At 42.0% G+C, this 15641-nt stretch overlaps 1 protein-coding gene across 11 annotated transcripts in view; it reads left to right on the top strand.

The window, feature by feature from the left end:
- The window catches only part of spegb (striated muscle enriched protein kinase b), a 71401-nt gene that overhangs the window by 12392 nt on the left and 43368 nt on the right, over positions 1-15641 (top strand). For 5 of the 11 annotated variants that reach the window (XM_027005670.3, XM_027005664.3, XM_027005663.3 and 2 more), the window contains 2 exons: positions 12456-12554; positions 15424-15544. In XM_027005670.3, coding sequence (XP_026861471.2) covers positions 12494-12554; positions 15424-15544 — 182 coding nt within the window. In that variant the 5' untranslated portion in view covers positions 12456-12493. Of the gene's footprint in view, positions 1-4101; positions 5107-10151; positions 10220-12066; positions 12102-12455; positions 12555-15423; positions 15545-15641 lie in introns of those variants that run through there. The other 6 variants (XM_081713414.1, XM_081713412.1, XM_027005668.3 and 3 more) reach the window with 6 other exon arrangements.

The following is a 15641-nucleotide window of genomic DNA, read 5'->3' as shown; positions in this document are numbered from 1 at the left end:
AGCAGTATTGTCCAACTGCAGAATCTTTGACACCACACGGTCAAAGGAAATGGCAGAATCACATGCCAGCTGTGTGTGTGTGTGTGCACGCGATAGAGAGAGAGAGAAAGAAAGAAACAAAGCAAGGAGATTAAAGGAATAAAAAAAAAATGAGGTCCTTTTGAGTGGTTTGGAAAATGGAAGGGGGCAGAATGTGGCTGATGAAAAAGGACGAGTGAATTGCTTGCAGCCGGCAGACGAGGAAGGGCGGGAAGCAAAATGGAGCGAGCGCGTCGGAGGAGGGTGACGGCGCACCTCCGAGGGTGAGGGGCACAGCTGGAGGTGTCATTTAGTGACATACCAATCACGGCAGCGCTCAGTGCGCAGGGAGAAACACATGCTGGAGTGTTACGCTGGCTACGTGTGCTGGGAGATGACACTTCTGCAGTCCCACGTGAGCTTCCCACGTCAAATTACTTTGAATTAATTAGGGCTGCTGAGAGCTCAATGATGCAATGAGTCTGGATTGCCCAGAAACTAAAATTATGACGCACACAATTATGATCACACAAAAGCCATAAGTACAAAACACGCCATTCTCAAACTAGACTGTAGTTTCTGTCTAGCCTGTCTTGCCCCCAAATCATCACTTGCCCTGATGAGGGGCACTAAGCTGATGTGAGGAAGTGGTGGTGGAGGCAGGGCCCATATCCTGGTGATGTCTCTGAGCTGGCCTTTGGCCTGTAGTGCCAGCATTCCCTGCCAGCTCCCTCATCTGCCTGCAGCCTCCTTCATCCTTTCCATGGGTCTTTCTGGCCAGAAACCCGATTTGCTCCAATATTTTTTTGCTTAGGGTGCACTGAGAGTGGAGTTGATGGAGTGGGGGGTGTAGAGGAGTTGTCTGCAGGTGAGGAGGCGTGTGCAGGGAAGAGGCCGGAGTAGCTTAGCAAGACCCTCATGTGAGTATGGAGAGGAAAATCTTTATGCTATACTGAGATGTGTATACTGGGACTGTGCTTGGGTGTGGATGTATGTGTTAGTGGAGTGAAGTGAAGAGGTTGCTGGGATGCATGGCATGGCTGGCTTTGCTTATCCACAGACCCTTTTGCCACTCTTACACCAGCCTGGAGCAGACACCCACTGAGCTCGAGTTGGTTTAATGCAAAGCCTCCTTGCCCACTCACCATGCAGCCAACACTGAGTCACACATGCAACTGTGCGCACACACACAGCGAGTCTCTTTCTCACACTCAGAGCGATACTGAGTCACATGCTCACTCTCTTTTTTTTTTACACTCTCTCTCAGCCACAACATACAGACACACACATACCACAAATGTGTCAGCACTCTGATTTATGTTCCTTACCCTTGTTAAACGGAGCCTTTTTGGTTATTGCTCCATGCTTGTAGCTCTACTATGATTGCCCCACTTTTTCTGCTGGCTCCCCAGGGCAAGGCGATGGGACCCTGCTGTTGTCAGTGCACAGAGGCATGAAGCAGGGCCCGGCAGCCGCTCCCTGCCTGCCTGCCTGGAGTGCACAGCCGCTGGTGGATGGCATTCCCTTCCCCTCCACTGCTTTAAGGACCTCTGCCCTTAATCCTCCACGCATCTCTCAGTGTGTCTGGGCACCTCAGACACCCGGATTAGGAGGGTGCTGGCAGCTGATCGGAGCTGCCGACAGAGGACTTAGCATTTTGCTCAGAAAGTGATCCTTGTGCTAAAGAAATGAGTCACCCTCCAAACAAACTGGCCTCTCAGACAGTCCCACTGCTATTTAGCTTCTGTCTTTCTTTCTCGCTTGACTCCCTCTGTTCTCCACTGCATAGTCCTGTTTTTCTGTTTCGTTTGCAGATTCATTAGACCTACATTTCACTTATTTTTATTCTTTTTTTCCTTCCACAGCCAAACTGCAGTTATTCTACAGGCCCCCACCCCCAGTACATCAACACCTCCATCCCAGGAGGGTAAAAGCTCCATGATGTGGAAGGAACTATTTTTGCAGTCAAGAACAGGCTTTAATGGTTGTCCAAGTAATCTTCTGTCATCCTTTTCCACCATATTGTTCTGTGTGTCCATTAGAGTGAGAGACATACATTCTGAATTACATGTCATTTCTGAGAAGTTCAGTATAAACTACACAAAAACTCAGTAATACATCTAGAAAGCTATTATCTGCTGTAAAATGAATTTATTAGTACATGGCTATGTTCATCTATCCTCCCATCACCTTGGGAACATTGGTTAATCTCTAAAGGAGGAATCTCTAAAGGAGGAAAGGTGACAGGATTGACTGAGGTGATCCAGATTGGGCATTTTAGCATTCTGCATGCACCTTCCTGGTAAAACTGTGTGACAGGTGTGTGACACACAAATGCCCATGTCAGCCCCAGAGGTCCCGCTCATGATTGAGATAAAGTCGAGGGCTGTGATTGCACCTGGGTCTGATCGATGAGCGCCAGGCAACAGTGAGATGGGGAACCTGCGCTGACGGCCAAATTATTGATCCCTGTCTGTCAGAGAGAGAGAGAGAGAGAATGACTGTGAGGGGCAGAGGTGCTAAGATGAGCAGAGGTCAGCTAATGAGGTAGGAATCCTGTTAATACCACACAGGTAGCCTTGTCCTTAGAGTAGCCATGCCAGTACCCATTTGCATCCTGTGCACCTGCGTCAGGTAGTCTCGTGTTCATATGGTTTGTCTGTGATTGGATCTGGAATGAAGGGGACTATTTGTGGCCCTTGAGGACTGAGTGGAACTAAGCGAACTAAGCTAGTGCAGTGCTACCATGCACCATCTATGTCTGGGGTTTTCACAGTCACACTGCACTGCTCTTGTCTGGTCTTCTCTCGCACCCTGTCTGTAAAGGCTGTCTGCTAGACCAATGTTTCCCGACCCAGTTTGCGAGGACCCTCAGGTGGTCGACATGTTAGCACTATCCCAGCTTTCGCAACTCAGTCGGGTGTTCAGTGTTCCAGGGATACAGAAAGCATATGGATTGCCTGGGGTTCCTCTAGGACCGGCTTGGGAAGTATGGCACTAGACCACATGGCAGAGCTGGGCGGTCATGTGCGTTTTCACACACTCGCCAATGTGCGTTTTCACACACTGTGAAGGAGCATGTATAGAAGCCAGTCTAAGATGGAGAGGCGCCAGAACAACACAGCTGCAACACAGCGGCTACAACAGTGAAACTGTTTCTGTCTGGCACTAAGGGAAAAAATAGTCAATGTGTCTGTGGAGAATTGTGTTGAGAATTAGGTAAGGTTCATCTTTTGAGGTAAAAATAAATAGTGACAAGAAAACAGCCTTATCTGAGAAGTCCCATGATTGTTTCTGCTTGCTGACGTCGATGTCATAACTTTGCCTACTATTCAGATATATTTAGAGATGTATCCCTATCACAGGCATATATTAATATCACCGACAGGTTTGATAAAATATTCTGTGATATTCATCTTGCATATTTTCATGCTACTGAATGATACCGGACCTTTGTGCCTTATTTGAATTTTCTCCTGGTTTGCATAATGTTTCAGATGTTCATGACATGAAGATGGCAGAGTAAGTGCTGGAAGACAGTCTGTACAGCGAGGTCATAATTAGACATTTGATGAGAATGGATGAAAGTGCTTTTCAACGTGTGAGCTATCACTCTCTGTCTTGCTCTTGCTCTCTCACACACAGGCAGATATTTATATATACGGCTTCAGGGTAACATCTGATTAGGAAAAGAAGAGAACCTTATTTTTTTGTAATTTGTTTGTTTTATTCCTAATGTGTGTTTTTCTGTCATGTGAGTTTTCTTGATAAGTAATAAGCAAATAATATTAGATAATAAGATTTGTGAGGTGTTTTTTGTAAGGAAACATTAAACAGTGCATGATGTTTGAGTAGTGTCAAAATGCTTATTTGATGGACCATCACTCCATCACTCCTGTCTATATCACATTAGGGTAGTGGGTGAGGAATCCACTGCTCAGCTGACCAACCTGACCAACACACGCAAACAGAGAAAAAATCGGGGGAGGAAGGATAGTGGGGAAAAAAGACATGAAAAAGGCTTTACCAGTCTGCATCCTTTGGTGATGCTCTCTTTAGGGCTGACTCATCCACACACACACACCCCTCACACACACACACACACACACACACACACACACACACACACACAGACACACCCCTCACACACACACACACACACACACATTCTCTCTCTGTCCACCTCTTTTACACAAGGGCTTGTAGGTATGAGTCCCCTTCTCTTTCTTTCTCTGGCATTCTCTACTCAGTCCTTTCTCTTTCTGTAGAGGGGTAGGTGGGTAGGTTTGCATGTATGCACTCTGTCTGTCTCTCTCTCTTTCTCTCTCTCTCTCTCTCTCTCTTTTTCTCTCCCGCTCTCTCTCTCCCTTTGCTTCGGTCCTTCTCTGGCATTCTCCGCTCCCACCCCCTTCTCTCTCTTGTATTTATGCCCCCCCCTCCATCTCTCTCTCTTTCTCTCTCACTCACTGTGATGCTGCCAGAGCTGCTATTGTGTGCGCGTACTTCCCCCACCCCTTGAGCTGCTTATACATCCTTCCTCTCTGGCTGCTCTCGGCTTGTCAGTTATCTGTGCTGATGGCTGAGCTTTGACAGCATGGCTGAGTGAGACTCCAAAACACCGATGCTCTAAAGAGCACCAAGGGAAACAGGGAGCACCATCTGCTATGCGTTCCTTAAGAACACTCATCTCTTCATCTCAGTAGCCAGACTTGCAGCTTGAGGTGGAAGATTCTGTTGTGCAGTTTTGCTGTTCAGGTTTTTACTGAAGGAGTCAAGCTGGGCAAGTTCGGAGGAAAGAGTCTTAACTCTTTTTACAAGATGGTTTTTCTCCCGCAACAATTTTCATGGTGAGTGACTTTCATGTCTACCAGCTGAGGAACTTCTTTATTCCCTGAGTGACATTCTTGGATCAGCACTGGATCGTGGTCAGTTTTTATCAATGCAGTCGGGTCAACGCCAGGTTCAACCGTGAATCCCCCAGTCTCAGACAACCCGGTTGCCACAGTCATCCCACTCTCCCCCAAATACAGGAGAAGACCAGGATTACTACAAACCATGAAGAAAATTTGGTCCAAGAAACGCTTCCAGGTCAGTCCTGCACGCTTCACCCCTTCAGACTTCTCCATTACCTGCTCACCTACTTAGAAGTGTCTAATTGTCAGAGTTTGACCTGTGTGTGTGTGTGTGTGTGTGTGTGTGTGTGTGTGTGTGTGTGTGTGTGTGTGTGTGTGTGTCTGTCTGTCTGGTCTGCGTAAGGCTTGTCCCAGTTTCTGCTTCCCTTACTGGGAGCCTGACTGATGTGCCCCACCCTTCTACTGTAAACAAAGCAAGCACAATTCGGCGCCTGCATAGCCATGGTCACAACACTGGATGTGAATGCACTTGTTCGTGTTGTCTTTTTCCTCTTGTTTACTGGATCTTGACTGGGTCGCAGCTCCTCACACATGGGGCAATACCATTAACCCTGTACAATCAACCACAAGGTTCTCTTGCTGATAGTAATGCTATTAGGTATAAAAAATAAAATCTTATGTAAAATTCATAATCAATGACTGAAACATCCTGTGGTACATAGAGAATTATTTTCATTTCCAGTGCATTTTTTTGTTTTCTATTACATGAACAATAAACTGAATTTGTTCATCTTAATGAATAAGCATGAAATATGTCATGCTCTGCAGTTTTAGACAGAGCCCCACCACAGAGAGAAGAAAACATATGGCAAACCAGCATGTAGGCTATGACGGGTCCAAAAGTAATAAAGCAAAATTGCTTGTAGCAGCAATCCCATTATCCCTTATAATGCTGATTTAAATGGGTTTTTTTTTTTATCAAGGTTTGAATCATGTTTGAACCTATCAGCTCTAATGAAGAAGGTAATCTGCTCATTGCAATCTGCTCATCAGTTTCATTTGTTGGGTATGAGCTCACTGAGAATAGTTATTTATCTTCGCATAAACATTTGTTCATTTTATTTTTGCTGTATCAGTGCACCATCACTGGTATGTAAATATGTAGGTCTTTTAATAGGGCTTTTGTTTAGTTATGGAATGATCTAGCAAGGCTCTTCTTTACACTCATGTGTTAGATCACAGTTGTGATGAAGGGATGAGAGAGTGAGCAGCAACCCCCCCACAAAGTATCCTATAGAAAAACAAATGATAGAATCAAATAAAGCCACTTTGTCATTGGCCAGAACTGAAAGGCAGAGGTTTTCTTCATGAGCAGCTCTTGCTGAGAATGTCACTGACGTTTCACAGGTGAGAAGAGGTGCGAACGTGAAATGTACCCCTTTTTCCATCTCTAGGCTGATACAAATTAGTGCAAGAAAGAAAAAAAAAATGTGCATGTGGAGAAGGGAGCAAGGGAGAGGAAAGGAGGATGAGTGAAAGGGAGGGATAATTGGATCTTTGGTCTGCAGATGGTAGCATACAGGTGGAGAAGGATGAGATGCCGCGGAGAAGAATCTCTATAGAGCCAAATCATTAACAGCTTTTAAACTAGAAAGTTAATAGCTTTTAAACTACAAAGTTAGGATACATATTCTTAATATCACACTTGATGGAGTAAAGGATGGCTATAATATTATCCATCTAGGTTTTCCTGTGTCAAAGATGGGTTAGGTATTTGGTATTACATCTCCCTGATTTAATCGCTATTGACATTTTTGGTCTGTTAATCTTCTTATAAAACCATAAACCTGATCAATCTCCGGAAAAGATAATGTCCAAATAATATCTGCACATTATTGCAAGGAATGGTCCGGTGTGATATGAATACCCAGCCTCAACTACAACGAACAAACACACTGGGGTACTGTGGGGGCTGTGTTCTTCAAGGTGTGAAGTGATTCACTTTCTGCGTGGCAGCTGTGTGCAATGAGAGTTGGATGGCGTGAGAATGAAAGCCCACTCACCCAGGGCCGATAAAAGCCAAGTTAAACCAGAGATCGGGCAGCCAGAGCCAGACTAGGGGCCCATTGTGCCTCTCATCTGGGCAGAACTGGTGACAGAATTAATTAACAAGTGATCAGAGGCCATGATGATTCATCAAAGTTGCTACACCTACTGTCCACAGAGGATTTTGTTTATCCACTAGGAATGGCTTTGATGTGAACTGTTATTAGAGCTCTCCAAGGTGCTGACTGATCTGATCTTGGTTCCCCAAAAGTGTTATTGCCTAAGAAACATCTTGGAGAGCAAGGAGCATTGGTTAGTTCATTATATTAGTAATGATCATGTTGGGAATCACAGCCCTAGTAGAAAAGGTTTTCTATTATATATGTTATATATCATTTAATATATAATAGTTATATAATGATGTTATATAACAGTTATATATGATGATTAGGAAAATCTATTAAATCGAACCATTTTAAACCCAATGCCACTCTGCCCATTGATTTACCAGCTTCAGTCCAAAGCCAATTACCTTCACACAATTTATTTGGATCACAGCCTATTTATACGTTGATTTTCTGTGCATTCATTGTAGTTGGGCCCCTTCCTACCCCAATGGGTGTAGTTCACGTTGTTTTTTGAAATGGCTTTTGTGAGGCAGGAACAAATAAATAGCAAAGGCTACTTATTTTTTCTCTTTTTTCTTGCACTACTTTCCTCAATTTAGCCGTGTGACTGAATGTCAGCAGTGCAGGGTGACCATGACCTATTTACTCAAGCCTGATGCAAAAAGTGTGAGCACGGCTCTGTTCAGCATGGCACAGATGGTGGCTGGTGATCCTCTCTGGGTGGCCAGCTAGAAATCGAGCCTGGCAGTACATCTTTGGCTGAACTCACTAGACGACTGTCAGCTCAGAAAACGTAGCAGAAGCTTCTTTGTTCCGTAATAACCGCAGGTTTTAGAATATCCTGGGACAAAGGGGCAGTTGCAGCATTCCACAAAACAGAGGCAGGTTACTGACATCATACCAACGTCCGAAGCTTCACCCCCACCATTTCTCCCAACATAAGCACATTGATCTAGGCAAGTATTCAGTTTCCAAGTTACGGAAAAGTGTGGCCTATAGTCCCATGGACAAATGGTGGGCCAGTCAGAAATATCTATACATTGACTGGTTATGATTAAATTACTGCTACACATTGACCCTAATTAAACTGACAGTTCAAAAGGTTTAAGTGCATTGTGAAAATTCTATTCAAAATAAACGCGTCCTTCAACACACTTATTTTTCTTTTTTTCAGGAGCAGATGTTCCTTATAAAACTGTATGCATGGTCTCATGCATCGAAACTTGATTTGCACACAAATTGAAGTTAAAATAGTGTTTGTAAAGTGCTAATTTAGATGCTCAATTAGGCTAGCTAAATGTTTGACTATTTTATGCAACAGTAGCATCCTGAAACTGAGTTTTGAGGTTAAATAATTCAGAGGCAGAGAAAAACCAAACCAGCGGTGCTCAATTTCCATCATGGAAAATGTCTAAAAGGGGCTTCTGTAATTGCACTCTTTATATGACAATAATCTGACTCACCACCACTTGCCATTCCTACTGTATATGGCATGTCATTCTCAGAGTGCACTAATAGAGGAACCAGAAGATTGCCTCTCTCATATATTAATGCTACCAGTTGCTCTCTTGAGTGCTACTTGTTTTTTATTTGTTGTAAAGATTCCAAATGTGGGGGTTAATGACAAATTAACTGGCATAATATCTACATGAGTCTTACTCTGTGCATGAAATATTCAGAGGTTTTTAAAAGCCCTTAAATGGTGGGATGGAAGCAGACTCAGCCTAGTTCAGCTGATGGGACTGTATCAGGCTGTAACTGGTCTTTGCTTCTTCCAGGCACCTACTGTGGACTGTAGGTTTTTGGTCAGGGACAAAAGCCAAGTGAACAAGCATGAATAAGGGTGAAAATTTGGACACCTCCCAATAACCACAAACAGGCCGTATGCATACACTCATATAATCTAAGGTTCTATTGTTGTGAACAGTTGACTTTTTCTGTGGGTGTGTGTTGAAGGTTGTTTAGTGGAGGTGTCTCATCTGTGTTTAGGTTCCTCCACAACTCCTGATTTCCTCTGGCTCCTTCCTCTACTTTTGCACACAAGCCAGCCCTATAGCTCCACCCACAAGTCTCTGTCTTAGTGATACATGTCACCTAAGGGTAGTGCTGTTAGGATCACCTTGTTGATAGGAGCAGCGTGGAGATCTTTGATGCCCCAGCCATTGGGAGTGCATCTTTGCCTGTAACTAATAAACTGGGAGCACCCAGAAGCATCCATTCACTCTGGGTCCGGTCTTTGTTGCAGCCCCAGTGTTACCTCATTTACTATCCTGGAATTGCGAAGGTGAAATAAACAGTAGTAAATAAGCTAAATAAATGCAATGCCATGATGCATGTACCTGTGCTTGGACCTTGCACCCAGACAGGATCAGATGGAAAATAAAGCTAAGCACATTTACATAGATCAGAATCTGATTATTTAGATTTATGGGGGTGACGGAGCCTCCCATCACAGTGACAGTTACAGAGCCTCCCATCACCCAACCCCATTACTCTGTCAGTAACTACCGTTGCTCCATCCCACAAAATATCAGCAGTAGTTGTCCAGATTCGGCCAGAAGCTCTGGAATTCCACCTGGGACCTGTGCAATCTCTCCATCTTCTGTGGGCTCTAATATTTTGAGTGTAGATTATACTGTCTGTTCAGAATATTTTGCAACATAAGTAGTAGCAGAGAGTGTACAGAGGGTATGTTCCAAACTTGTAAGCAATGAAGTTCAGGAAATGGTATCCTTAAAAAAGGATACCAATTTCACCTAGTTTCAGATTTTAATCTAGGCTATCAGAACAAAGACAGAAACCCAAAAAAACCGGCACATGGGGCCACCAGGTTGAAAGGAAATGTTAGCTGTAGCTATAGTAACAGGGATGTTTTCTCATTTTCATTCTCACTCTTCTCGACTGGCAGCAGTGACCAGAGAGCGTGCGTGCGTGCGTGCGTGCGTGCGTGCGTGCGTGCGTGCGTGTGTGTGTGTGTGTGTGTGTGTGTGTGTGTGTGTGTGTGTGTGTGCTCTGTGAGTGAAGTGTAAACTTGTTTTGCATGATTATATTCATTCTGTTAGTGAACTATGTACATACACTGATATGCTCTTTCTCTCTATTTCAGAAAACTGGGCACTCTAACCGAACATTCGGCCGGTTCACCCATGGTGTGTTTGGTTTTATAGATAACAGGTTATTACAAAAGAGATTTTACAATCACACTCTTAAAGTCTGTCAGCCATTATAGTGTGTGGTCTGTGCTTAAGACTAAGGATGCATTTAAGTTGTAACATTCAAATTTCTGTATTATTCTGTTTATAAATGTTTATAAAAGTGTTCATAAATCACTTCTTTCTCTTTTTTTATTGATATTTCGTGTATCATTTGGCCTGTATGCAATACATTTGTTTGAATTCAAGAAGGACTTTAGAACAAGCAGATTAGGAAAAAATATGTTTAATTTAGTGCAGCATTCAGATCTACTTTTCTCCCTCCCTCACATATCTGGCTCTCATGTCCTTGAAATCTAATAAGCACACATTTAATGATTTTGTTGTTTGAACAACAGTAATATATCGACATTTCTACAGATGATCCCTTATTCACCATGTTTCTAACCAGAGACAGAAGGGAAAGACGACTGTCATTTGAGTATCTGGCCCTTGTGTCTAGAAGAGGTCATGGAGACTAGAGCAGACTGAAGAGAACAGACTTATTTTACTATTACACCAATATCTTGCTTCACTGTCTCCTGTTCTGTTCTGCCACAACCTACACAATTGTTAAGACATTATTATTAAAGTATGCTAATAAAGATAATATTCATATTCTTATTAGGTACTTAGCTAATTTAGACTTAATGTGCCTTAATGTTTGCAAATCAGTCCTCAGTCAGAATCAAAAGCAGTCCATGCTACTCACAGCAATATATACAAATTCCCTGGCATCCTTAATCTTATTGCTGACCAGACTGTGTTGATGTGGTCTTATGAACTGTTGAAAGGCATGATTGATGTTTTAAATATTAATAATAAATGTGTTTTTGGTTTAACGGTATTACCATATTTCATTTAGCTCATTTTCTTTATTTTATTATTAATGTTGATGTCGGGTGAGTTTGTGTGTGAGTGAGAAAAAGTACAGGTAGTCATGCAAAGCCAATTTACTGAAATTATTTGGCAGCTTTCTGAAAAGGGTCTAATTAAGAGGGAACTGACAATACCTCAATTTACTTGATGAATGTGAGCCAAAATAATTTCTGCATTAATAACGTATAATGATTATTTTGCATGAACACAGTTTATTCTGCTAAAGTACATGTACTTTATGAGCAGAGATGCTTTCATTTCAAGTGAAAAAAGAAGTATTTGTCTCCATATCAAAGTGTAAAATGTTAAATAACTTAACAGGGACAGAGACACATTAATAAAGGGTGTTCTATTTTTTTGTTCACTCTTAAAACCATTTATCATGTTTGGCTCTACAATGATCATGATCACCTATAACATGAACAAGAGTTCAGTATGTACAGTTCACAATATAATATATAGTTCAAAAGTATATATTAGGAGTGCATACTTTTATTTCTTCTTTTACAAGCTATATTATTAATATAGTTATTATTATTTAACTTTATTGAGAGGATAATAAAATTAAAAGTGTCTAACATTTACTCTTAGAAAAGTGCTGTCCTGTTTTTGAATAACTTTAACTGATAATTATATTTTGCACTTTATTAACAAATGAAAACCTCTATCCACTGGTGAGACATTCTTCTGCACCTTTCCTCTAATGCACAGTGGAAAGCAAAGATGGACAAAACACAGACCCTCACTGTACTGGTTATTCAAAGGCCCCTGAGTGTCATCACTGACCTCACTGATAGCACTGTTGGGCAGGTGAGGGTGGGGTTGTAGTGGATGCCTGCTCAGAACTTTCTACCAATTGATGGGGTTGTGTGACTAGTCGACTCGGGGTAAGATTGGTTTCTATAGTAACGGTGCTTTCTTGTTTTCCTCTCCCCTCTGCCACTATGGAAGCGAAGTATTTCGCTCATGTAGGAAACAGAGTTATGGTAATGGATATTTCTGGCTTTGATTTATTGCAGCTTTCTTCTTTTATAACTTCTCCATCCCATCCCTCACCCACCTCTGTGCATCTTCTGCTGTCATTACATTACTCTGTGCCCAGTGAGAGGTCACCTGTTCTTCTCCTCCTTCTCACATTTAGACATTTTTTTTTATCACTTGCTAATCCAAAAATATGTAATTTGTACCTGAGATTTCTTGGTAGTAATGCAACGCATTAGTCTTGTTTACCTGCCTAAGTCACTCTCTGTGTTTGAGCTATTCTCCATCTCAGCTGCTGCCATTCCGTCACTGTGGTAGGGCTTTGGTTTCAGCCTGACGGCCTTGCTTCCCGCCCACAGACTCTGAAACCACAGAGGACGAAGCAGGCGATCCTCAGATGGAAACCAAAGAAGGCGTCAGAGGCGCTCCAGACGAGACCTCCCGGCATGTTCCTGCAGGTAGTCACCCTCTCCCCACTAATCCAGCATATCCTCGTCCTCGCTATGGTTCCTCCACAGCCTACCACAGCCAGCCCGGTACCCACTCCATTTACGAGCAATATGCACAGACATGAATGACTTGTATATTTGGGGTGGGATCTTCAGGGTTTTTAGTTTTATTTTCACCTGGTGAGAGAAAATCACTTTTGTTTATTTTTGCTATGCGCAGTTCTGTGGTTAGTGTGACTGTTTTAAGTATTATGCACCAGTAAATTAAATTAATTTTGTCATTTTGACTTGTTGATGGATTACGTCTGAGCCAAACAAATAATAGCTTTTGTACAAGAAAACAAAATGCCTAAATTATTTCCTCACTTGATTAGGATTTCTGTCCCTCTACTGCTCAATACAGTGATCTTGATCCTTAAAAACTGTAGCCGATTTAGATGTGAATGTCTCTTCAGATCTGACACTCACCAGTCATTTTATTAACAAGACATGTCTTGGGTATACAGTCACAGGCCACTTTAGTAGATATGTATTTTATATGTGCATTTTATAAGTCTACAGTTACAGACTAGGTAATCTGAGGGTTTGCACAATTTGTTGGCCACCCTCAACACCTGTGATTTAATAAACAACTGGTCCAGAAACCTACTATCAATAAAGGTTAGAGGATGGTTATCATCTTAATTGTGCTCTATTTCAATTAAGAATATTATATACAGCCTTAACAGCTGACAAATAATCTATTCTTAAATCATGGTTGACGATGCGGACATGTGGTTCAGAGAATTTAAAAACATAGTGTTCAGCAGCAAGGATTAACAAAGCCATCCCCCAGAACAATTAGAGACTGGACAGATATTTTTGACTCTAACAATGTAACACATAAATGAGACTTGGTTAAGTTTTGTTTTTGTTTCCCTGATATGTGCCCCACTGACCTAATTTATCTGCCTTAATAGGTCTTCTTAACTTTGACATCTTTGTCTTATATTTTAGACCAGGACATATTTGAGTTTTCCTTCATGTCCACCCTTTATTTTACTTTGTGAACCTGACATTTTTGCAAATGATATCATTTTGTTCTACTTCTTTTTATATTATTATTGACACCCTCCACCATAAAAAAGGTTAGAGGGTGGCTAACACAAATTATGTATGACAACAGGTGTCTGACTCCAACTGTGCACCTATAAGGTACAATTTCTATTAAAGAATCTGGATATTTTGCTATCAGTCCATCTGCTGCTAAATGCAAGTAATAGCCCTCAGAAAAATAAACAAAAATGTTTCTATATATTTTCTATACATTTTAAACATGAAAGTGATGTACTGTGATATATTTTTTTATAGTGCAGATTTGTACAGAACCTCATAGCTAGAAAAAGTGGTGCCAGTTTTTTGCTTAAATCCTAGCATGTTCACATGATTGATCTCAAAGATCTTTATGCTGTTGATTCTAGCAAATGTATTCTTGCCAGAAGATAGGCAATGTTTCTGAGAAGTTTATTCGTGTTTGAGCAATTGCCACCTTTGCTTGCTGTCATTACGCATTATGACAAAGATGTTCAAGTGGATGCAGGATAGTTGGGGTTGGAGTAGATCTGGGATATCCTCACAAGGGGGCACGATATTTCCATTTCTTACATCAGAGAATGGCTGAAAAAAAAAGAAAACAGTATTTCTAAATCGAACATGTAGGTAATTAAAATGAAGAAACAGCAGTGCAAATAAAGAAACAAGTTAGCTATCTGAGCCTTCTCTTTAATGTTTTCTGAAGTCTTCATTGTCAAGATTAGCCCGTGATCAGCGGAGCATTCACCATTGTGGTTATTTCACTGCAAGATTACTTCCCATCCATAAACTCTGTACTGAGCAATGAAAGATGCATTGTTTCCTCACCACCCACTGCTATGAAAACCTCTGAAACCTGTCTAGAAAATCAATGTCCACAATCCAGAGGCAAATAGATAAATCAAAAGAATAAACATGTTAAGGATATGGAAGAGCACATGGCTTTGTGTGAAGAAGTGCATATCCGATTGATTTGATGGGTTAGGAAGCCTGCCTGGGGATGGGTGGGTGGAGCAAGCCTCAGTGAAGCTGATGGATGTTTGCTGTTTATTTTGCCTCCTGTTTCACCTGCATTTCACCAAGTTTCATGTGCCCACCAGCGTCAAGCATGCTCTGATAATGATGAGGTCACCATGACTGCCACAGTGCTGCTGGAAGCGTCACACTAATAGCCATCACCTTCTTCTCCTCTTTACCTTACTCGGCATACATGTAATTTATGCAGATTTTGCAGATTGCATAACACAACAGATCCTAATACTACAGAATCATTTCCATCTAAAAATGATTCATAAAAGAGGATAAGCACAAGCTTTATTTTACCATGTGTGTCTTGAGACTTTTAGATTTTACCACCGTATGAAAGGCTACAATTAGAGAACCTATTTGAAAGACATTTTAATCATCTCATGGAACTAAATCTTTCACTTAGTCTTCAATGTCAATTATATTAGATGCCTTTGTACATGATAGACAGATATGATAGACTCACACTTTCCACTGTGAGTGCTGTCAGAGACATTAGACAACAGTCCAACAGCAATAAGCTTCAGTTATCCAAAGAATTATCTCAATAAGACATGGGAATATTTGGTCCATGTGTATTCTTGTATAGCTGTGGATTTCTGTCACCCCTCTCCCAACCTGTGTAGTGGCCAAGATAGTTCACCGATGAAGATTATAATCAAGAATCTGTTATCCAGTTTTTACTGATTCCATCAGAAGACTTGGACTTCTTTTAGACTTAGCATTGTGTGATTTTTGCTTGCTAAATCGTCATACCTCTGCCTTTTTCACGCTTCTGCAGGTGAGAGGATGATAGACGTGACACCAGATGCGAGCGGCCACTGGGCATCTGGTGAAAACACAGTGGTCGAGAGAGAGGCACTGTCCCTGGGATCAAGAGCACCAGGGCCACAGCCCGCCAGGCAAGCCACCGGCCGGGAGCCGACGGCCACCCAGATCAGACATCTTGGGGTGGAGCCGCTGATCCGGGCATCACGCGCCAATCTGTCCCGGCCAGTT

This window comes from Electrophorus electricus, chromosome 4 (assembly GCF_041902795.1).
Source record: "Electrophorus electricus isolate QZ-2024a chromosome 4, ASM4190279v1, whole genome shotgun sequence".
In the NCBI taxonomy this organism is placed as follows: Eukaryota; Metazoa; Chordata; class Actinopteri; order Gymnotiformes; family Gymnotidae; genus Electrophorus; species Electrophorus electricus.
This window is presented reverse-complemented; position numbering and strand designations above follow the sequence as displayed.